This window comes from Canis aureus, chromosome 18 (assembly GCF_053574225.1).
Source record: "Canis aureus isolate CA01 chromosome 18, VMU_Caureus_v.1.0, whole genome shotgun sequence".
Classification (NCBI taxonomy): domain Eukaryota; kingdom Metazoa; phylum Chordata; class Mammalia; order Carnivora; family Canidae; genus Canis; species Canis aureus.
The window spans coordinates 20,730,410-20,753,447 of NC_135628.1; the positions used below are offsets into that span (position 1 = coordinate 20,730,410).

The window sequence follows — 23,038 nt, forward strand, 5'->3', positions numbered from 1 at the left end:
GGGATAGGGTTGTGGAAGCAACGTGAGTCCCAGCTAGTGGAGAACTTCTCCCAGCCTGGGTTCAGGACGGAGGATGATTCTTTTACTCCCTTCATCAGCATCTACTCTCCATCCCGAGAAAGTTGACTGACCATTTATTTGCTAATTAGAGAGCAAGAGAGGGTTGCAAATATCCCGAGGGATGAGTTGGCAGCAGAAATAGGGCACGCAGCGGCTTGTCACTCGTGCCTAAGGCCAGGCTGGATAGGACCCCCAGACCGGGTATTGCGAGATGTCTGTGTCCTTCCCAGTTTCCCCCTACTTCCAACAGCCATAGCTGGCCTGCTCTGAGGGACTGGGCGCTGCGGTAGTCCCACCAGCCCACTGGGACTGAGAAGTGACGCACCCAGGGCTTGAATGAACCAGAAGACAAAACCTCTCAAGACTGCCCCCCAGCCCAAGAACTGAGCCAGGGTCTAATTTCGCGCCAAACAGAAATGAACACTATTAGTGAGGTTTCAAGAGAGTCCGTGATTGAATGCTCTCAGACAGGGCTTCCCTTTGTTAGCGGAAGAAAATAAAGCGTGCATTCACATTCCCCAAGTTGAGGTGCGTGCGGAGCTCTCGGAGCAGAGCGGGCACCAACGGCAAAGCTTCTTCCACCTTCCTATCTTCCTCTGCCCGTCTGTTTTCTTCCCCCACCCCCTTTCCTCATCCCACCCCCTGTAAAAAGAAAGAAAGTGGAGAATGTGGGTGCGGAGATGGGAGTATGTATTTATTTTACAAAAATAAATCACCATCTTCGAGCCATCCTTAGACTGGACCCTTTCGAGCAACGAGTGCGCCTCATGGACCAGTGCCCTGGCGACTCCTCCGTGTCCGCGTCAGCCGGGGGGCCACCCTGGCGCCCGCGCGGGCCGCACTTCCAACTCCGGTTCTCCAACTCGCTTCCTTCGCAGCCACCATTTACCCTTTGCTGTTTATTTGTCCGCAGAGCGCCAGGACACCGGAAAAGGCGACTCCCTGAGTGCCAGGAGTTGGAGACAATCACTGGATCAGTCTTAAACATCTTTGGAGGTAAGCGCTGTGCTAACTCTTCACTCCGCTGGGCTTTGCTAGGGCCTTTGGAAGGAGTTTACTCTTCCAGGGAGCTGCAGCCCTCTGAAAGAGGTTCTGGTCAATATTTAACTTCGGAGGCATTTTGGAGCTGGGTTCCCTTCAGCTGCACTCCTTGCGGATGCGGGGCTTCGGGAAGACAAAGAATCTTCCCCGAAAGCTGAAAGCCGGCCGGCCTTGTGCAGGAGGGGCGGTTGCTGAGACCAAAGATGAGTGTGCGTGGGGGTGGGGGGTGTCAACGGGGTGTGTTTCTTTCTTCGGGAAGCTCCAAACAAACCGCTGCACCGAGCAGCAGGGCAAAAGCAAGTAGAGGCCATGGGCGCGGCGGCTGCCGCGTGGGCCGCTCTCCCTGTCGACTGTTTGCGGCGCGTGCGGAGACTCTGAGCTCAGGAATGGTCGTCAGTCACAGATCTGCGTTGAGGAAACTTGTCTCGCCCCCTGTAGTTTCTCCTATCCTTCGGCCGCCTTTCCTTGGCAAGAGGGAAGTTACTGCCTTTCAAATGTGTAGACCGTCGCAGGCGGCGGGTCTTCTCCATTGCTTTAGCCAGGCTGATCTTCTGATCTTCAACAGGAAAAGCACCGGTGTTCCAGGTCTCTGCGTTTTCTTTTCCTATTGGAAACAAGAGAAAACTCTTTAAAATTCTTTTCAAGTTCTGGCTTAATTTGTTCTCTTAGTTTGGGAATGCAGGGAGGTAATTACTGTGGTTTATTACCTTGTAAAAGATCCATAAATTTCGTGCCTATTTGGGGGAGGGGCTGCTGGAATAGCTTTTAGAAGCTTGGTATGAAGGAATGGGTTTGCTTTGTTCTTTCAGGAGTTATTTATTTTAAAAAGTTTTCTGAGTTTTTGTTTTCTATTCCCTAGGCCTTTGTCTTCCTTAAAATTTGCTCCCCAAATAGATATCATGTTGTTAATTAATTGCAGCATGCTATTCAGCAATACTCTAAGGCTTATATGGTATTCTGGATACGATTATTATTTTATCAGATGGAAAGTAAATAGGGTAATAGTAAAGCTGGGTTACTTTCTCAGCTACTGTATGTCCATTTATATCAGGTATAGGTGGAGTATTTCAGGAATTTGCAACTCAGTATGTACATATGATTTGCATCTCTGTACACAAGAGAACCATTGGATGTATACATAGTTGCAGGAGTTTTAGACCATGTGTATAAAATGATATACACATCCATTTGTATCCAGAGAACATGGAGCCCATTTGTATTGCAGTTGCACCCACAGGAAATATCTCATGTTAAATAATGATCTATAACCTCCACCAAAAAAAAGGAGAGGAGGCTAAGTGAACCTTACCTGATGTTAAGTAGAAAAACCACTACAGTTAACTGAAGGGAGTAAAATGTTAAGTGTATTTTTGACAGAGAAATCAGATTGCAGTGTTTGAATACAGATATATCTAATCTGCCAACAGCCTTGCAAATATTGACTAAAGCTCACCTGCTCCTTCCAAAACAACTTTCCACCTATTTTGGCTCTGCTGAAATGGATCCAGGGCATGTGTCCCCAGCACTGGCCAGGTTGGGGTCTGAAGGAATAAATGGAAGGGGACTGGCAGCTAGGTTTCCCAGCCTGGGCCTACATACTTGAGCATCTCTATTCTTGTTCTCTGGAACTGAACTTTAAAAGGCCCAGAGCCTTATCCAAGGAGAGCGGATTTCAGAGTGGTGAGGGAGGACTCTCAGCTGCTGGTTCCCTGGTGGCCTGCCCAGACCAGGGTCTCTCTTAAGGAAGCCGTTTTCACCTCAAAAGCTAAATTTCCTTTGACTTCCTCAGATTTTTCCCTTCACGTCCCACCAAATCACTCCATTCCAACCCAAGTCGTTAATGTTAATTGTTAAACAGCAGTTGGAGCATTAACTGGGCTGTTAATAGCGGCAAGGAGGCTCCTGGCTAGAGCTGAGATGCCGCCGCCGCCGTTGGGCCTTGCTGGCGTTAAGGCATTTCTCTGAAGCAGTACCGAATACTTCTCCCATTGATTTATGGCTTTGGAGTTTTTATTTGCTCCAGACTGTTCTGAGAGTTCTGAAGGGGGCCTCATCTAATTTTTGAGCTGAAGTTTCTGCAGAAACTTTGGTTGAGGGAGAGGGTAGTTTGCTAGCAATTTGACAATACTTCCAGGTCCTTTCTAGGCTATCAGGAGAGTTCAGTGTGGAATATTTGGCACTCAGGGTGGGGGGTGCATATGGGGAGCAGAGGACAATATATTAGTGATCTGAATCCTTGGGGACCTGGAGAATGCTTTTTGAGAACCAGCCTTTGGTCCCATCGCCGCCCCCCTCCCCATACCTAAGGATGAAAACTCCCTAAGAGAAGCAGGTTTTCACTTTGGGTTGTCACTTTCCAGCCTGTGGCTTAGGTCAGAGTTGGGACAGTTCACAGAGAGGTTCTCTCCCAGCTCTACCACAGACAGAACTTTGTTGGAATCTTGCCACCAGCACAGGCCAGGGCTCACTTCCAAGGGATTAGGTCTCCTCCTCTTTTATTGCCCTTCTGATGTGGACACCCCCATGACCAGGCCCCCTTACTGAGGGCCTTACATTCTCACCAGGCCCCTGCAGGGGAGGAGGGGAGGAGCAGAATCATGCACAGCCTCCTGCAGCTGCTATAAGTGAGTCTCACACTTAGAGAGGCCTAGCCAGCTCAAGATCCACTCTCAGAAGGAAAAGAATAAGGCATGAGGATTTCACCACTTCTGAGCACTCCCAAAGTCTGGAAACTAAGACCTGAAAAGAGGAACTCTTTTGGCAACTCGTGAGAGGGTGAAGTGTTAAAATCAGTGGACAGTGTCACCAAGCAGAAGTCAGTAGTAGAATGGGGGTGGGGTTGGGGGTGGCTTATTTGTTTCAGCCAGGTTTGTCCAGAACAGAGTTGGTCCAGTTCATTTTCTGCTGGCAGGCAGACTTTTCTTAGGAGAGGGTGAACAAACCCATGTGCAAAGAGAGTCCCAGATTATTTCGTAGGTTAATTCAAGGGATGCCAGTAAAAGCTGGTTATATTTATATTAAATATATATAATGCACTGTATATATATATGTGTATATATATATATATATACACATATATATATGTAGAGAGAGAGAGAGTTTTCTCTTGCAGAGTCAATTAGATCATTCCCCCTTACATTTTCCATTGTTAGAAGCCTATAATTTCATGTATCACTCCTGCTATGCACTGAGGAAATGAATAAATGTAGGTTTAGCCAGGGCACTGAGTCCCTCCATATTTTGCAAAACACTGACCCATCACTCTAGAGCTAAGTACCTCTTTTCTAGAGGATTCCCACTGAACAAAATCAACTGGACTTGGAGGAGGTGCTTTAGCCTTTGTCAGGTAATTTGGGGCCTTTTGGGTTTCTCCAGTGGCGTGGTGTATGGCGTGGGTGTTAGCAAACTCCATACAATGGTAGGCCATGAGGGAGTCCACCAACTAATAAGCCAGTTATTGCTGGGTTTTCTTCTGGAAAAAGTCCTGGTCTTTGCCTTTTGATGTATTGGCTAGTGGGCCAGAGGAAACTAGAGTGCTTGGGTGTGCAGGCTTCAGCTTGTCTGTGAGTGGAAGACTGCAGAAAGTTACATGGACCCTAAGCATGGGGACAGCATTACAGTTCCCTTCTGTTTGGATAATTTGTAAAGAAATATAAGTGGAGATAAGTGGCCTAGTATGGCACATGTTGAGGGGGGCTGCCCCCATTGTTCTACTGCCCCAGACCTAACTCTTCCCCGCTGCTGGCCAAGGCTCCCCAGTTCCCCTCCCCCAAAGCTGAATGTTCTGCTTGGAAACCTAGTCCCTTCAGTGATTCCCTATTTCAAATAAAAGGATTTAAGTTGACGTATGACCACGTGAGCACATAATACAGCGCATTATTGTGGCATTTGGAGCGGAGACCCGGGCGGGCTTCGCCTGTGATTACGTTTTCTAGATTCTCTACAGAGCGAGAGCTTTTTTTCCCCCACCCCCACGCACCCACCTCCTCCTTCTCCTTCCCCTTCTCCGGAGAGCGCTCTCCTAGCGGGTTGCAGTTTTCAGCGCTCATGGAGCGGTTCTGGGCGAGCTAGCCGATGGGACTCGAGGCCACACCAGGAGGATGGAATTTATTTTAAGGTATTTCCGCTGATTGTTCATATCTAGAGTGAGTTATGGCTGTGAGAGACAAAGGTCAGGCGAGGAGACCCTGGTTCACCGACAGGACCCTCAGCCCCTCTCTTCCTTTGTTTCTCTCGTAGAACCGAAACCGTTTGAAAGATCCCCAGTATCGCCTCAGACTGAGTTTAATTCCCTGGAAAGTGTTGGGGGGTATAAAGGAAAGGGCACTTGGGGGCTGCTAGGTAAGCCCAGCGGCCTCCAGTGCTCTGGCGGCTTTGTCCATTGCAGCGGGCTGGAGTCCCAGGAGCTGAGCCCCAGGCGGAGGGAGGGTCCCGAAGCGCCGGCTCAGGCCGAGGTGGCCCGCGCTGCGCTCGCTCGGCAAGACTGCCCGGAGGGGGTGGAGGCTGGGTGGGTGGGAAGGGGAGATCGCTCCCGGGTTGGTGGCGTTTGCCGGCGGCTGCGGTTAGAGAGGTAGGGCTGACCTGGGCAGCCGGAGCAGCTGGGGGAGAGAAATCAATGAGTGTGCAGATGCGCTGCCATTTTATTGATGATGCTTCGGGCCACTTTGTTCAGTGCTGGGTTGTGGGACACGCTTCCCCACATGCAGGACCAAAGGTGCCAGACCCAGAGGACGCGCCATTGTTTCCCTAGCACCCTCTCTACCCGGGCAGGGGTGAAGAAGGACAGCTCAGACCTAGGAGACGCTTAGGGTGGGAGTAAGCCTGCCTGATGCCCAGAAGCTCAGTTATTCTAAATTTTGGGAGACAGAGAAGGAGGGAGCCAGACCTCGGTTTGAGCTTCATATTGTGCACGACCTGGACACTCTATTGTAATGCACCCAGCCAGCTTGCAGAGTTTTAAGGGCTGGCTAGTGCGCCCTGGGCTGGAGAGAATTCCAGAGGCAGAGTCTGCAAGAAGCAGAGGCAGACATGTCTCTCGGGCTTCCGACCCCAGAAACAGTGCTGCAGCCAGGATAGAGGCAGATGAGAGTTAAACTGTGCTTCCAAATTACCGGGAAAGCTCGCAGTAATTGCGCTTTGGGAACCCAGCACTCCTGGGAAGGATGAAAACTCCCTGAAAAGGTGAAGGAAACTTCGCTTTCCTCTGCTCTTGGAGATCTTGGAGTGCAGGAAAAGGGTGTCTACAAGGAGTCGGGAATCAGATTTGCCCATGACTTAAAAAAAAAAAATCTTATTTCGTTCTGTACTTGAAAAAAAAAATCAAATCAAGCTTCCCCTACTTGAGTGGGATTTACATCCCCAGAACGGAAGGGCTGCTTCTACCCTCCCCCGCTGCCGGCCTCCACGCTAACCGTGCTTAACTGAGGCCGTTTCAAGTGCTCTAAAACACCCCTTGGAAATAAAATGTAAGCTTTAATTGCTGTTCAATTACTTGTCAGCATTTCATATGATTTATGACCCAGTTCTGGCGCATTTTTGACCCAGTTAAAGACTCATAAATAATATAGTTTCGCTAGAAAGAATGAGAGAGGGAATAGAGGTTTGTTAAAAGCATCTTTTTATTGTCACTTCAGTGCCAGCAAGCGGAATAAATATCTAGGGATGGACTCTCAAACTGGTTCTGTATAAAAGTATGCACGGTGAGAAGAAACCAATAGTCCAGTTTATAGAGCACCAGTTGGTTTTTCCTTCATGGAAAGAGCTAAAGGTACTCTATTATAGATAGCTAAGCTATAGCTATATATATATATATATAAAAGCTAGTCCCCTTTTACCCTCAAAATGCCAAAAACTCACCCTCACAGGCAAGTGCATTTCCTCATTAATTTTCCTCCCCATTCCTGGATTTCCATTCTTCTTTTTTATCTCACCTTTCTCCCTGGCTGCACAGAGAGCCTCGGATCGACCCCAGGCCCTCCCCGGCATGTTCTCAAGGAGGCCCCTGTAAAGGGTAGAGAGGCACAAATGCACCTTCGCTATTCCAGATATTTTTATAGTGCTGAGAAAATGTTTTCTTCTAAGTCCCCAATGGGTAAGACATATGGGAGCACAGGGGCTGGAGGCGGTGGTTTGGGGGAACCAAAGGGTCTTCTCCACAAAGAAAACCTCAGTGGTTTTGGCCGAGCAGGGTGAATGGCTGCAGGATCTGCCTAGAAGGGGCACCGCAGCAGCAGTGGTGGGTAATTCCCGGTAGTGGAAATTGACAGGCAATATTTTACTCTTAAAAAACAATAACAAATTTAAAACCTTCAGCAGTCATAAATTATTATTTTTAATCACCTCGCCTGCCATGTTCCAAAAGCCATTCCTGTGGATTTCAGAAGGGAGGCCCAAACCCCGGAGGTCTACATGCCAGGGTGTCAGGACTCTAGACTTGAGGTCAGAGCTCCATTTCTGCCTGCTGTAGCCCGCCACCCAGAAGCCACCTAGTCTTGGGACCAGCAAAGACCCAGTCCCGAGCTCCCACCCCAAGCTTTCCCTCAACTCCCGCGGCTCCAGTCCTAGCATTTTGCCCGGCACAGTCTGGAGCTGGTGAAAAGGTATGCGCCCCAGATGCCCCAGCCCTCACCTCGGCGCCCTCGGCCCTCTTGGCCCAGGAGGTCCCCTCCCCTGGCAGGTTCTCACGGAAAGCTGGCCTTCCTTGCAGCTGGCTTAGCTGAGAAGGCGGTAAGAGTCGTGTCAGCAGTTTGGAGGAGAAAGTGCGGGTTGATTATTGACCCACGCCTTCTTTCTTCAAATGCCACATCCGACCCGGCCAGTTTGAAGAGAAAATGCAGCCGAGCGGATTTTTGCGGCTTCTCTCACCTCCTACGCTGCCCGGCTCCCTCTTTCAAGTTGCGCTGCCGCAATATGCCATAAGGAGCAAGTGTTTGCTGTTTTGTGCTCTGTTTACAGCTTTGGGGCGCCGAGTCATAAATCTTGCCCAGCCATAAATGACAAAAACCATTGGTATGCATGAGGCCACCCTGGCCAGGAGTGCTTTTTGATTTCTCCCTTTTCCCTTGGCTTTGTTTTTGCTCTAAGGTGACACTTTGGCTCCCTGACAGTTTAAACATACTACTTATATTTTTAACACCTTCCTTTGAGAAGGACTGGCCGTTGACACCTTGGAATTGCACGAAAGCTCCATTTCTCTTTTTGCCACACACATACCCTTGCAGAGTTCGCTTCTGAATCTGGAAGAGTGAGGGAGGCATTAGAAGGGAGGGAGACCATCCTCCTTAAAGTTGTGGCAATATTACCGGCGCACTCTGGCCTTTCCTCTGCTTAGCGTCTCTGTATATCACTAATTAGGGGGGGGAACCTCATAGATTTGGTGGGTGTTGGGGTCAGAGTTTTATCTCTTTCCCTGTGAGTGAGTTGCCTATCTGTACTGGGCAATGGGCACAGAAGAGCTAGAGACCCAGGTTTCTAAGGCACTCTCATGTGTACCTGAGCCCAGAGCATCCCATTTCACTGCCTAGACTTAAGTGCATTTCCCCCAGGCTACCTCCCTCCCGGCTGCAGGATTTTAAGGGTTTCTGCCTAAAAATATAACCAAAGATAGCCCAGTTGGCTCTTGGGGAGGTCTCTTGAGAAAGGAGGCCCTACCCCTGTCCCCCAAAGATTGGCTTTGAGGTTCTCAGATTGGGGGTGGCCGATGTAGTAAAGTGCCCAAAGTCTGGGGAACTCTGCTTCTGGTTCTCTTTCCCCTTGCACCCCAACTGGAAGTGTCCAGGGCAGAGGGTTATGTGGTTTCTCAAATGGATTCCTAAGAAATAGAGCCCGGCAAGAGAGCCCCTTTGTGAGAGCCGTTTGTCCTCATTAGCATAATTTTCCTGGACTTTAGTGACGCCTAGAAGCGAGGAGAGGGAGGGCGTTGGGGGTTGGGGGGAGGCTGCCCTCCTCCCGCCGCCGCCGAGTTCCCCCTCTCGCTCCTGTCCCTCCCCTCGCCTCAGCCCCATCCCCCACGCCGCCCCGCGCTTCCCCAGCCGCCTCGGCCTCCCCTCCCGCCCGCCCCCAGCACCCCCCACCGCACCCCCCGACCAGACGCTGCTCCGCGTGTAATATTCATAAGAAACATACCCAAGTCGGTGCCACTAGCCCAGGCAGAGAGCCCTGCGCCGCGCTAGCGCTTATCTCCGGGCCGCGGCTGCTGCCCTCGGGAAGGGCAGGGGGCGGGGGTGTGGGGGAGGGGTGGGTGGGTGGGGTGGGTGGGAGGGGGGGTCCAAGCCGCCCCAGTCCGCCCTGGGCGAGCCGCGCCGGAGCAGCGAGGCGGCCACGCTCTGCGCCGCGGCGTCCGGGCCTTGGGGTCTCCCTCCCGCCCGCGGTCTCGGCTGATGCTGAGGGTCGGTGCCCAGCCCGCGCCTAGGGGACCGGCCGGGCCGCCGAGCCGGGCCGGGGGCCGGAGCCCGAGCCCGAGCCCGAGCCCGAGCCCGAGCCCGAGCCTGCGCCCGCGGCGCTCGTCAGAAGTTAAGGTAAGCAGGGCCACAACCGGCGGCTCTCGGCGCTGAATGGCGGAGTTTACGTCTCGGTGATTTATGGCTGCAGACTTAAATCTCGGTTCAAGAAGAGTTCACAAGCCGGAGCTTCCTTCCCGGCAGTGACTGATACCCTTACACTTCGAGTTCAGGCGGCTTTCTCATCCCCGCCCCCACCTCGTCCCTCTCCCCTAGCCCAGCCCCAACTTTTCTGGGTTGGGGTGGGAGGGAGGGGTGGGCAAGGGGACGCGGGGGCTCTCACCCGATATTCCCACTTAAACTCGGGGTGAGGGCAGGCTGAGGAAGGGGCGGCAGTGGAAACGGGGAGCGGTGTCTGAAGGAAGGAGGTTGAATTTGGGCAGATCTTCCAGAAAGACAATAGGGCTTGCTTTCTGCACTCAATTTAGCCTCAACTCTCTTTCAGCTCTTGCACCTGGGGGTTATTGTCCAGAAACAGATCTTTTTGGAGGAATCTCCTCCCATCCCCAGCCCTTGCTGGGGGTGGGGGGTGGGGTGGGGGTGCAAAGCAAGTTTCCAGACTGGCGGATCTCCAACTTCTTTACTAGGTTGCAAACTTTGGGGGCTGAGGTGGGGCGGGAGGGGGGAAATGTGTGGGCCCCACGGTGGTTGTCTGCTAACCTCAAACAATAGGAAGGACCTTGGTGGGATCACCGAGGAGAATTCATATTTTGAGTTTATGGGGGCTGTTGTATGTTCTTTGGTTTTTCACGGCATTTTTATTATTTACAAGACAATGCACAACTTGATGAAAAGACTTAAGTAAGCAGCCGGCCAATATAGCTTGTGATAATGGATTAGTAAGTCACTTGAAATGCTGCACGTTCAAAATCACCTTAATTTTGTTTTATCTAATATCTTGCTGTTCAAGTGTCTGGAGTAATTTTCTTAACCTGACATTTTATTTTGCACAAGCCTACTATCTTAAAATTTTATAATGGCAGACATGAACACTGCCAAATGTAATAGGAGCTGTTTTCAGTGAAAGAACAGGAAACTGAGATATTCACAACTGCTATTCAGTTTTAAGTTTTATTTATTTTCGATCATGGTATCTGTTGGTTCCTATCTATTTCCAACATAGAAACAATACTCCAGGGCTCAAGATTACACACAGTAACTTCGGATAAGGGAAGCTGTGATTTTTTAATTGAGGTTCTGGAAAATTAATTGTGCTTGTTTTCCAGATGTTGGTCAGATTGTTGCTTTAATAATGAAATCCAAAGGAACCCGTTATTAAAAACAAAATTATAATCATACGCTGGTGGATGGTGTTTTCTAGTTAACAAAGTGTCGGCTAGTCCTAGAGAACTTGAATGACTCCAGGACTCAAATATACATATACATAGTTGGGGCATGAACTAAACCATTTTCTTCATGAATTTGTCATTGCATTTTTTTTCTTAGAGAAATTATCATTCTGTGTGTGTGTATGTGTGTGCATGAACTCACATGGAACTTTTCTCAGCTGAGAACCAGAGATTGACCATGAAAAGGTTGAAAACAAAATAAAACATAGATTTCACTTTTGCAAACTGCTTTCTAAATAATAAATTTTTAAAAAGAGTTGAGAAGGCTTTTTAGTTGCTTTTAACATTTCCAGGGTTGACCTTTACTTGGTGTCTCTGAAGCAGGTAAATAGGCCAAGTAACAAACATCAACAACAACAGCACACAAAGATCAGGGAACTCTGGCAGGATTTTATGGCTTGTGCTTCCATCCCTCGTCCGGAGCCAAATGACCCCCATACATCAAATTACATAGCAGTTTCTAAGACAGAACCTATTATCGTTAAGTTGGAAGGAGAGTTCAAGCCGTGGTCATGGAGATGAACGCTGGTTTTTCAGGTTCCTGGTGGGTTGTTTTTTTCTCTAATCCATCATGTTTTAACAGGTAGAATTTGATAGTTGCCCTGAATAACAGCACCTCAGAAAGTCCAAGGCAGGAGAGTCTGGGAACCTTCTGCAACAGGGGAAAAGAGGTGGGAGTGGCTTGCTGGGTCCTGCCTGAGAAATAGGGAGAGGAAAGGAGTAAAGAACTGTCCAGGATTTGAGTTTGACTTGCTAGAGCGAGTGTTGTTGTTGGTCCCTTCCCACACAGGATGTTCCATCCAAAGTTTTCTCTCTCCCCTTCTTGGCCACAAGGGGCTCATTTGGAGGAGGTAGGTCATATCCCTGCACAGGGATAGATTAACTGCCTAACAAGCTCAGCTTCTGAAACCCAGCGGGGTAGAGTAGGGCAATTGCCTGAAAATTTTTTATGCATACCTCTGTTGGGTGCTGGAAGATCCAGGCAGGGGCTGGATGGGAAGTCACCTCGCGTCAGGGCTCTTTTGCCAAATATCAGTCGTAAGCAAGGATTGGAGAACAGATTGTCAGCCTAACCTCCCCTGTGCCCCCTTGCCCCTTCCTCCAAGATCCTGAGAGGGAAGGAGTCGCGGGGCTCACTGGACAAGGCTAAAGAGCGGTGATGAAGGGACACCCCCAAGTTTCTCCTTCCCTGGAAAAGAAGAATCCCACCCCAGTTTCTTTCTAGCTCATCAGCCTTTCTTCTTCTGGACTCCAGGTCTGGAGACCCGACTTCCAGCCCTCGCTGACTCTCCTCCTCTCTCCCCGGAAAACCCCCCAACTCCAGACGCAAGTTAAGCAAATATTTGTAGCTGCCAGTAAATTCCAGCGGCTTTTTATAGCGCGGCTCTCTGCGCCCGGGGCCAAGTCGTGCTGCTAAATATTGCTGACCACTTTTTCTTTTATGGCTTTCATGTCACTTAGCTATTGAGAGTAAGATGGATTTGCGCGGAGCCCTCACCGCGCTGCGATTCTCGCCCCCCCAGGTCTGCGCGGGGCGGCAATTGGCGGCGGAGCGTCACGTGACCGCGGGGGCGTGCCAATGTGCGCCCTCACGGGTGTCAAGCCCCTGTCAGTGTGTGCGATCAAGATCGTGAAACAACGCGATGCAAAAAGCGACCTACTACGACAGCTCCGCGATCTACGGTGGCTACCCCTACCAGGCAGCCAACGGGTTCGCTTATAATGCCAGTCAGCAGCCGTACCCGGCGTCCGCGGCCCTGGGCGCCGATGGCGAGTACCACCGGCCTGCCTGCTCACTGCAGTCGCCCGCCAGCGCCGGGGGCCATCCCAAGGCTCACGAGTTGAGCGAGGCGTGTCTGCGCACCCTGAGTGGCCCGCCCAGCCAGCCCCCAGGCCTGGGCGAGCCACCCTTGGCCCCGCCACCGCCCCAGGCCGCGCCCCCTGCTCCACAGCAGCCTCAACCCCCACCGCCGCAGCCCCCAGCACCTGCTCCGGCCGCGCCCCCTCCCCCCTCTTCGGTCTCCCCACCTCAGAATGCCAGCAGCAACCCCACCCCCGCCAGCGCAGCCAAGAGCCCCCTACTCAACTCACCTACCGTGGCCAAACAAATCTTCCCCTGGATGAAAGAGTCTCGGCAAAACACAAAGCAGAAAACCAGCGGCTCCAGCTCAGGTAAAGCGGTGCCTTCTGGAGGAGGGTCCTCTGGCCTGGCCAGGCCACTTCCAGCTGCGGCCAGGACAGTCTGGGAGCCCTGGAACATTTTCAAGAATTAACTGCTCCTTCTCCCTCAAACTAGGGGGTTGGGGGGGTGACAGGACTCTGCGTGCCCAGGAACCCCCAGAGAGAGACCTGATGGGAGCCTCTCTCGAGTGCTTCAAGAGCAAGTGGGGCCTAGTGAGTTTGGAATCCCTTCTTGCTCCACTCTTGGAGTTAGGACCTTTGGACACAACAAACCTGAGCTCCACTCTCTCTCTTTAGCACAACTCCTCATTTCTAATGAAACAGTGACATCCACTCCACACTGAAATGTGGAAGAATAAAAGCAGGCCTAGTCAACCATCCAAGGGAGAATCAACACTTTGCTTATAAACAGAGCCTATTTTTAATTTTTTGCTCCAGTAGATGGAGTGGCTGCCCTTCCTCTGGGAAGGCCCTACTCAGTACAATGAAGGCAGCCAGGGATCTCCTGGGGGAGGGGATTTGGCCTTGTCATGCTAATAGGAACCACATGGGCCTCCTGGAACTAAACTGGAGGACAGGCCTTGGGTCTGGGGCTTCCCAGCATCTTGGTCACTGTTGCCCCTGCTTTCTCCAGTTGCCAGTACTCTGTCCTGAACCTGAGCATCTGGAACCCTCCAGAGTCAAGATTTAGGGGTGGGGTGGGGATAGGACACAGGATTCGTGTACAAAAATGGGAGGCTGCTTGATGACATGAAGAATCCTAATAAATAGGCATCAGAGGCCTGGGTCACCCCACTAGAAATTGATACTTTCAATGGGATCTCTTCCTTTGGGCACAGAAGGCCTTCCAGATTGGGGCTTCCACTCCAAAGCATCTCCACTGGGTAGACAAAATGAGTGGCCAGTTGAGGCAAATGTCCAGTCCTTCAGTCAGACAGTGAGAGGGGAAAGGTTTATTGAGTGTGTATTAGGTGCTCCACATTCCAGGTGCTGTGAAGGGAGTGATAGGAGACCTGCCCACAGGGAGCTTGTAGTTCTTGATAGGCCTGAAGGGATCAGCAAATGATTCAGAAAGTGATGAGCTCCAAGAGGGAAATACAGACCAGAGAAGCAAACTGGGGGTTCTGCTTTTCTGTCCTTACCTCTCCCCCCTTAGGGAAGCTTCTGACTTGCAACTTGACTGAAGGAAGGACTAGCTACCCAGCTACTGGCACTGTTTCCCCACCAGGACAGAGGGCAGCACCTAGTTCCTCCTCCTCCTTTTTGGGCCCTGACAGATGGAGGGATCTTGGGGCCTGGAGCAAGGAGGGGCCTGGCTGGGTCAGGGGCTAGGCGGGGCCTGGGGCCGCCCCTGACGGCACTCTTCTCTGTCCTCACAGGGGAGAGCTGCGCTGGCGACAAGAGCCCGCCTGGGCAGGCGTCGTCCAAACGGGCGCGCACCGCCTACACGAGCGCGCAGCTGGTGGAGCTGGAGAAAGAATTCCACTTCAACCGCTACCTGTGCCGGCCACGCCGGGTGGAGATGGCCAACCTGCTGAACCTCACCGAGCGCCAGATCAAGATCTGGTTCCAGAATCGCCGCATGAAGTACAAGAAGGATCAGAAGGGCAAGGGCATGCTGACGTCATCAGGGGGCCAGTCCCCAAGTCGCAGCCCGGTGCCCCCTGGCGCGGGCGGCTATCTGAACTCTATGCATTCGCTGGTCAACAGCGTCCCATATGAGCCCCAGTCGCCCCCGCCTTTCTCCAAGCCTCCCCAGGGCGCCTATGGGCTGCCCCCCGCCTCCTACCCCGCCCCCCTGCCAAGCTGCGCTCCCCCACCGCCCCCACAGAAGCGCTACACCGCGGCGGGGGCGGGGGGTACACCCGACTACGACCCACACGCGCATGGCCTGCAGGGCAACGGCAGCTATGGGACCCCACACTTACAGGGAAGCCCCGTCTTCGTGGGGGGCAGCTATGTGGAGCCCATGAGCAACTCTGGGCCTGCCCTCTTTGGCCTAACTCACCTCCCCCACGCCGCCCAGGCCGCCATGGACTACGGGGGTGCTGGGCCACTGGGCAGCGGCCACCATCACGGGCCCGGGCCAGGGGAGCCGCACCCCACCTACACGGACCTTACCGCCCACCATCCTTCTCAGGGAAGAATTCAGGAAGCCCCCAAGCTCACCCACCTGTGATGGTGGGCTCGGGGCTGCGCGCCAGGAGAGTCCCCCTGCCCCCACCTTTCTTCTACGTTTACTTTTTTTTTTTTTTTTTGGTTTTGTTTTAAGGTTCCTCCGGTCCTCCCTTCTCTCTCCTCCGCCCCCACTACCTTCCCCCCACCCCGTTTTGTTTTCTTTGGTAACGCGTTTTTATAGTTTATGTGACGTAGCAATCTTGGTTGCTGGAATGGCTGTCAGTATCAGTAGCGATGTTTATCTCCTCCCACCCCTCGCTCGGCCGCTGGCCCTGCATCCTTTACCTTCTCTACTCTTTGATCAGAAACAGGGTATATGAACAAATTTTCTAGCCGAGTTCTTCAATGTGAATTTGTTCGTACATTATGGCTCCCGAGGGGAAGCAATTACTTTTTTTTTCTTAATTTTTAGTTTTTTTTTTAATTGCACTTCTTGTAAAGAGCGAGAAAAAATCAAAGGCGCTTTGAAACAGGGGCTCCCTGTGCAAGGATGACTAAGTGTACGTCTTTCCGTGTGTGTATGCTGGTGAACAGTCAGATTTATTTATATTTTTTTTGCAAGCATTGAATAATCTAAGTTTTAAGTATTATTTATCCCCATCCGTTCGTATTTATATTAAAGAAATTCTGTACCCTGATTGTTCAGAAGGTTTCTTGGGCCTTTTGTTCAATAGTGTATTGGCGTACATAGAAAAAATTTTTTATTTGAAAGGGAAATATAATTCCTTTATAAAAACGATAATGATGCAATAATACCAGAGAGGATCCAGCTTTTGAAAACAGTGATTTAGGTTTGTAACATCCGGCGAAACTGAAAAAAAAAAAATCTGTAAACGTGAAAAAAAAATGCTAGATTTGTTTTGAGAGTTCTACATTCCTTGCTGCTCACATTCTGAGAAAGTAAACAAAAAAAAATAAATAAATAAAGTTTTTATTCTGAATAATATCCGTGTTCAGAAGGGGTTCTTTGGCCGAAGAAGGGGGTCTGCGTGAAATCCAGGCAGAGGCGAAGTGGCTGAGCAGGCCGCGGCAAGCCTTCCAGCCCGGAGTGGGGCCTGGCCAGGCGGCGCGCCTGGGAGCACGGCAATTCCTGGGAAGGCTGCAGGAGCTCCTGGAGGCGGGCGGCTCTGGACGCGCCGAGCGCCAGCCCGCTGGGCTGCCTGGTTCCCAGCTGCCGCCGAGGGGCCTGCGCGGGCGCAGGGGCTGCGGAGCGCCGAGTGCGGGGGAAACAAAAGGCAGCCGGCCCGAAGCGCGGCGGGGCCGCACAGGTGCCCGAGAGGCCCCGCCGGGGAGTGACGCTGGGCCGTCTTCTCCAAGATCTTCCTCCAGGTCAAAGCGGACCAGCCAGTGCCCCAACCCTGGGCATCACCAGCCTCGCGGAGGATGCCGAGCATTTTCTGGAGCAACCGGACTCTCTGTGGATGCTTTTTCCGTCCCTCATCGCTCCAGGAGGAAAGAATCAGTCCTAATATCGCCCCTGGGAGCTAGGCGGCCTGAAGGAGACAGAACCTCGCCCAGGTCTCCAGCAAAAGAAAGGCTGACCTCCCAGGAGCCTCCCCAGCCCTGCCCTGGACTGCTAGACTCCCAGCGTCGGCTTCCTCCCGGAATTTAGGATTTGGCATCCTCTGGATTTATTTCCTCTCCTTCATCCCTCCTGGCTCTCCTTTTATGGCCCCAGGGGGAGGAGGAGAGAGAAAGGAGATTGGTATCTTTCTAATAAAAATGCAATTTTATAAGTACTTCTTTCATTTGATGCTGCAAGAGCTAAACATTACATTTCTACTCCTGGATTTAGGATAGGGCTGCCTACTGACTGGCTGGCAGGGGCAAAAGCAGGCACAGGAAAGGGAAATATTTTTACCTTCAGAGTAAAGAATTGCTTGGAGAAGGAACCAAATTCAGAAAGTGAAAACCTCAGAACTGTATCCCCATCAACATCTCCTTTCTAAATTGGAAATGAGGAACCACCTGCGTCTCAGGATCAGAAGCATCTGATGTGAGAAATAAATCCTCCTTCTCCCTGGATTGTATCTTTCAGAGACGGAGGTGAAAAATGTCGCCATTTTGTTTGCAATCCAAAATATCCATCATCATGGCCTCTATCTTTCCCCTGAGAAGCTCCCTCAGGTGATCTTTAGAAATAGGCACTGGAGCCATTTTGGGGGTATCTCTTGGGTCCACAGGAGCTGCTTTTAGGAAACCTTCTCACATTTTAAGAAAAAGAGAAAGGCTCAGAAGATGCAAAGCCAGGCAGCTGTAGAGATCTGGGTGTTTCTCTCACAGCCAGAGATGCTTCTCCCACATCTGTTCTTGGGCTCCTGATACACATTAAAAAAAAAAAAAAAAAAGAGTTTGAGTAGATTTGCTCCTCATCCCACCCCAACCTCCCTGCCGAAATATGGCGCACCTCAGAAATGCAGAGGCTGGAAAACCAACCTTTGTGAGGACCGGAGCTTCCAGTCTTTTGCTTGTTCAGATATGAACTGAGCAGGCTAAGCAACCACAGAATCCTCTTATGAGTAAAAATTTTACAGAACTGTATAAAATTACCTAGTAATATAAGGAACAGTGGAGAGAGCACACGAGACAGAGCGAGAGATCGAGAAAGGGAGAGAGCCAGTGAGCGAGTGCTATCCATTCACAGAGCAAAATCTTGCATAGATACCACTATTTGAACCCATTTCTAAAATCTGCTGTTTATTTGAGAGGGGACTGGTTTGGAGGCATCCTCCTTCCCTCAGGGCACAGATTTTTAAATGAGATTCCAATATCATTTCCCATATCTTGGCAGTCAAAACATTCATTTTGGGTTTCAAAGAGAAAAAAAATATTGATCTCACCTCCAGCTTCAAAGATATTAAAAATAAGTCCTTATTAAAATATTCCTGAGTTAAAGTAACAGATTTGGGGAAGATTTCAATGTTGAATGGGCAAAGAAAAGGGTTTGCTTCCAGATGGTATTTGAATTAAGGCCGCTGAGGCGAGCAGAAAGCTCTCACCCACGCAGCCCCTGACAAAGCCTCAGCGATATGGGGGCAGCGCTGCTCCCTCTCCATAGCTCCCCCTCCCCTTAGCCCCTCAATATTATTTCTGGTAAAAGCAAATGCCAAAAGCCACTATCCCAGAATGTGCAAAGCACCTTTCCTAAAAGCAGCCTTATAACTCTTCCTGCTGCCAAAAAGATATCTTTAAAAAGACTAGTTTTCCTTGTTTACTTGCGTTTCCTGCTCTCCTCTTTGCTCGGCCACATTTGATCTTGGAAAGAGCTCGAAGCTGAAATGTGTTCTTAAGGGCCAGAAGCTGTCAAGGCTTTTGGTGAGCAAGATTGATCGCGCCCAGACTTCCTTCAGAGCTTTGTTTGGAATAAAAGCAAGAAAACTGAAAAACCTCACATTTTCCAAAATAGCATCTCTATCTGTAAGGCGATGCTCTGGGCTAGTCAATGATGGAGGCCGCTTTATATCTAATTTCCAACCCAAGCCCCCTTTGATGCTGGCCTCAGAAATGGAGTCCTAGCCTTGTGCTGCGGTCGGCCTTTCTTGTTTTCTACGTAGATTTTTCTCCCCCACCAACCTCTCTCTCCCTGGCCATCAGAATGATTTATTTTCCTGCCACGGATGCCTGCCGGCCTGGGGGAGTCTGATCACTTGGTCCATTTCAAAGGAAGCAAAAGCGAATCATCATCCTCAGGGTTTGAGGGAAAAGAGATACCTTCAGATTTCTCTCTCAGCCTCCTCCCCTCCTTCTGGCTTGGTGGATTTGTAAAAAGTTATTGTTTGATTCCTAAAGGTGTTATCTTTTGAACCCTCCAGCACAGTCCAAGATGCCCTCAGTCTCAAGTCTCCGAATTGGAAAAGAGAGCGAGTGAACAGAGAAAAGAGAACCTTTATAATTCCTCCTGAGGTTGCCCTCTCTCACCTGCGGTGCTGTTTCCCACAGCAGAACCTGAGTGCAAACATCGCTGGTGGCCAAGGAGCAGAAAGGTGCGGGAGACGATTTGGGCTGCCAGGGGAACACACATTGCATCTGAACGCACAAGCCCCCAATCAGAGCGAAAAGGACCAGGAGAAGGAGAGGAAAAGAAAAAGAAAAAGAGAAAGAAAGGAAGGAAGGAAGAAGAGGAACAAGCGCCTTCTCCCTCCCTGCTGCTAACTTCCAACAGACTTCCTGGAAATCAGAAATACTCACCGCACCCGAGCCCTACGGGTATGAAACCCAGAATGCCAGGAGCCGCAGGAGCCTGCTCCGGGTGGCATTGCTTTGGTTGGCCGCCGCCCTGGCTACAGGGATTTGGACACATGGACCTGGGGTTGTTGTCTTGCTTGGCACATGCATCTATCTTTCTCGAGCCACTCCTGAAAAGTTGATGGCACAGGAAGGTTGGGAAGCTTTGAGAGCCGCCTCCCGTCTTCCGCTTCCCTCTGGAGCCAGATGCCTAGCTGCCCTGGAAAAGCCGGCTAACAATGGGCCGGGTCCGGGTCCGGGGGCGAGGACTCGGAGCTGGGCTTTGGGAGGGGGGCGAGGGCATGCGGGAGGGGTTTGGGGAAGGAGAGGTGGACAGAAGTGAGAGGGAAGGGGAGAGGGGAGAAGAGGGAAAAAAAGATGAAAAGAGGTAAAGACAGAGAGGAAGGAAAACAAGGATCACTTGTGAGATCCAGGAACTGGTTAGAAAAGGCGGAGGAGGAAAAGGGGAATAAAAGAGGGGAGACCCCAAAATGAATCCTCTCTTCTGTGTCTCCTCTCTTCCTCTCCTTCTCTCTCCTTCTCTCTCTCTCTCTCTCTCTCTCTCTCTCTCCCCCCCTCTCTCCCTCCCTCTCCCTCTCTCTTTCTTCTCCCTGTCTCATCTCCCCTCTCCCTCTGCTCCTTCCTCCTGCCTTAGCAGAACTTATGTGGCTGGGATGCGGGGCTCTCGGGTGTCAAAACTTTGAAGATTAATGGATTACTTTGTTAATGACTGCAGGCGTCAGACTGAGGTGCTTAAATGATTTGTGAGGTGCGAGGCGTCTTCCCGACAGTCCCAAACAATGCGCGGAGTGTGCGGGGGAGGCAGAGGGCAGCCGCCGGCGGGCCGGCAGCAGGGCTCACACTCGCACACACTCACACTCCACACACTCCCAGGCGCGCACACCAGATCTGTGCAGATCAGGAGGCAGGCAGGCACCCTGGCCCCCACGCACTCCCGGGCATCCCCACCCACACCCACCTATATGTATTTTTGCCCTGAAAAAAGTGTAAATAAAGCCTCGCTGGCCCCCAATGAGGCGTTCCTTCCCGACTTTTTTGGATCAATCAAACAGACAGTGGCTTCTTTTGATTAAAGCCCAAATTGTCATTGGGCAGAAGCAATCATGTGACAGCCAATTCGGTCCAATTTCAACCTTGTCTCCATGAATTCAATAGTTTAATAGTAGCGCGGTCCCCATACGGCTGTAATCAGTGAATTAGAAAAAAAACACCCCAGCAGCGATCTTCTATGATAGATTTTTTTTTTCCTCTGCTCTCGTCTTTTTCTTGGGCCTTGCCCCCCCAAAGCCCCTCCAGAAGAGGGAACTTTTTCTCCGAGGGGGCTCCAAGGAGAAGGCCATGAATTACGAATTTGAGCGAGAGATTGGTTTTATCAATAGCCAGCCGTCGCTCGCTGAGTGCCTGACATCTTTTCCCCCTGTCGCTGATACATTTCAAAGTTCATCAATCAAGACCTCGACGCTTTCACACTCGACACTGATTCCTCCTCCTTTTGAGCAGACCATTCCCAGCCTGAACCCGGGCAGTCACCCTCGCCACGGCGCTGGCGGCCGCCCCAAGCCGAGCCCCGCGGGCAGCCGCGGCAGTCCGGTGCCCGCCGGCGCCCTGCAGCCGCCCGAGTACCCCTGGATGAAGGAGAAGAAGGCGGCCAAGAAAACCGCGCTGCCGCCCGCCGCCGCCGCCGCCGCCGCCGCCACCGGCCCTGCCTGCCTCGGCCACAAAGGTCAGTCCAAAGACTTGGCCCCAGGTCCCGGGACCCCTTCTCCCCGCCCGGGCTGCCCGGGGAGCCGCTCTGGGGGAGGGGAGCGTGGGCTGGGAGAGCAGGGGGAGAGAGGAGAGATGCTTGGCTGCCTTCCCTTCCCCTGTGGGCTCAGGAGTGGGTTTGATGGAGAGAAAAGGGGTCCTGCGCTGCACAATGAGACACACATATATTTTTAAGAAGAGGGGGGCGAAAACTTTCCCTAACTTGTGTAATGTGGGATGATTTATTTGAGTTGGAACTGACCTCCTCTTGTCTAGTTGTCCTAGAGTTTGGCTTTTTGACAGTAATGAAGAGTGATAGATCGCTCTTGCTCAGCTAAGCAGCTGATGCATTAATTATAAATTGTGGTGTGGCTAATATAAAGTTTGCTCCCGGATGGAGAGGTTGGGGGGAGCCACAGGCAGGAATTTGATGGAGGTGGAAGAGATGGGGTCTCCCCGGGCTGGGCTCCCAGGAAAGGCAGCACAATAGCTCTCCTGCATCCAGGGGCGGCCATTTTGTTGCAGTTGATCTTTTCTGCTATATTTATTCTCCAGTGGAATAACCCCGCTCGGACCCCTCCACCTCCAACTGTGCGTGTGTCTCTTGTTGGTTTCCTTTTCCGCAGAATCCCTGGAAATCGCCGATGGCAGCGGCGGGGGCTCCCGGCGCCTGAGAACTGCTTACACCAACACGCAGCTTTTGGAGCTGGAGAAAGAATTTCATTTCAACAAGTACCTTTGCAGACCCCGAAGGGTGGAAATTGCAGCGCTGCTGGATTTGACTGAGAGACAAGTGAAAGTGTGGTTTCAGAACCGGAGGATGAAGCACAAGAGGCAGACCCAGTGCAAGGAGAACCAGAACAGCGAAGGGAAATTTAAAAGCCTCGAAGACTCTGAGAAAGTGGAGGAGGACGAGGAAGAGAAGTCTCTCTTTGAGCAAGCCCTCAGCGTCTCCGGGGCCCTTCTGGAGAGAGAAGGTTACACTTTTCAGCAAAATGCCCTCTCTCAGCAGCAGGCTCCCAATGGACACAATGGCGACTCCCAAAGTTTCCCAGTTTCGCCTTTAACCAGCAATGAGAAAAATCTGAAACATTTTCAGCACCAGTCACCCACTGTTTCTAACTGCTTGTCAACAATGGGCCAGAACTGTGGCTCTGGTCTAAACAATGACAGTCCCGAGACCCTGGAGGTCCCCTCTTTGCAGGACTTTAACGTTTTTTCCACAGATTCCTGCCTGCAGCTTTCAGATGCAGTCTCGCCCAGTTTGCCAGGTTCCCTCGACAGTCCCGTAGATATTTCAGCTGACAGCTTTGACTTTTTTACAGACACACTCACCACAATCGACTTGCAGCATCTGAATTACTAAAAACATTAAAGCAAAACAAAGCATCACAAAACAAAACCCCCTTTGACCAGGTGGTTTGGCCTTCTTTTATTCTGAGAGAGTTGATTTTTATTTTATTTTCTCCTAGACCTACCCTGTCTCTCCTCTAAATGTGGAAGATTTTCTGTTTAGTGATTCTTCTGATCCAGTCTCAGAGCCATCTTTACAGATTATTTTGGAGTTTTAGTTGTTCTAAATCTAATCCAACGACCCTCTATGTGATTTCCTGAAAGCAATATATGAGGCCTGCAAGAAAGTGATCATATAATTGTATCTTCACTTTCTTTTTATTTTTGTATTACATTAGGATGCATTGTCATGAGTATTTTTGGTAGAATAAATTCTCCTTTGCTATAAGT

At 51.0% G+C, this 23,038-nt stretch overlaps 2 protein-coding genes and 2 long non-coding RNA genes across 10 annotated transcripts in view; 2 read left to right on the forward strand and 2 right to left on the reverse strand.

The window, feature by feature from the left end:
* Window positions 1-16,251, forward strand: part of HOXA3 (homeobox A3) — a 45,505-nt gene extending 29,254 nt beyond the window's left edge. For 2 of the 6 annotated variants that reach the window (XM_077856433.1, XM_077856436.1), the window contains 3 exons: window positions 974-5,218; window positions 12,472-13,120; window positions 14,509-16,251. In XM_077856433.1, the coding sequence (XP_077712559.1) occupies window positions 12,592-13,120; window positions 14,509-15,308 (1,329 nt within the window). In that variant the 5' untranslated portion in view covers window positions 974-5,218; window positions 12,472-12,591 and the 3' untranslated portion in view covers window positions 15,309-16,251. Of the gene's footprint in view, window positions 1-973; window positions 5,219-9,470; window positions 9,618-12,471; window positions 13,121-14,508 lie in introns of those variants that run through there. The other 4 variants (XM_077856432.1, XM_077856435.1, XM_077856434.1 and 1 more) reach the window with 3 other exon arrangements.
* On the reverse strand, window positions 734-9,334 carry LOC144288706 (uncharacterized). Its single transcript, XR_013356677.1, has 2 exons — window positions 9,226-9,334; window positions 734-1,705 (listed from the first exon to the last, which is right to left on the reverse strand). It is a non-coding gene; the product is annotated as an uncharacterized LOC144288706 (long non-coding RNA).
* LOC144288705 (uncharacterized) lies at window positions 10,658-20,101 on the reverse strand. 2 transcript variants are annotated; one of them, XR_013356676.1, is made up of 4 exons: window positions 19,496-20,101; window positions 15,303-17,625; window positions 13,044-13,199; window positions 10,658-11,644 (listed from the first exon to the last, which is right to left on the reverse strand). It is a non-coding gene; the product is annotated as an uncharacterized LOC144288705 (long non-coding RNA). The 2 variants fall into 2 exon arrangements; XR_013356675.1 differs by having other exon boundaries at window positions 13,040-13,199.
* On the forward strand, window positions 19,866-23,036 carry HOXA2 (homeobox A2). Its single transcript, XM_077856441.1, has 2 exons — window positions 19,866-21,275; window positions 21,922-23,036. Exons 1-2 carry the CDS (start codon window positions 20,891-20,893, stop codon window positions 22,659-22,661), a joined length of 1,125 nt encoding a protein of 374 aa, XP_077712567.1. The 5' UTR covers window positions 19,866-20,890; the 3' UTR covers window positions 22,662-23,036.
* The last annotated feature ends 2 nt before the right edge of the window (window positions 23,037-23,038 follow it).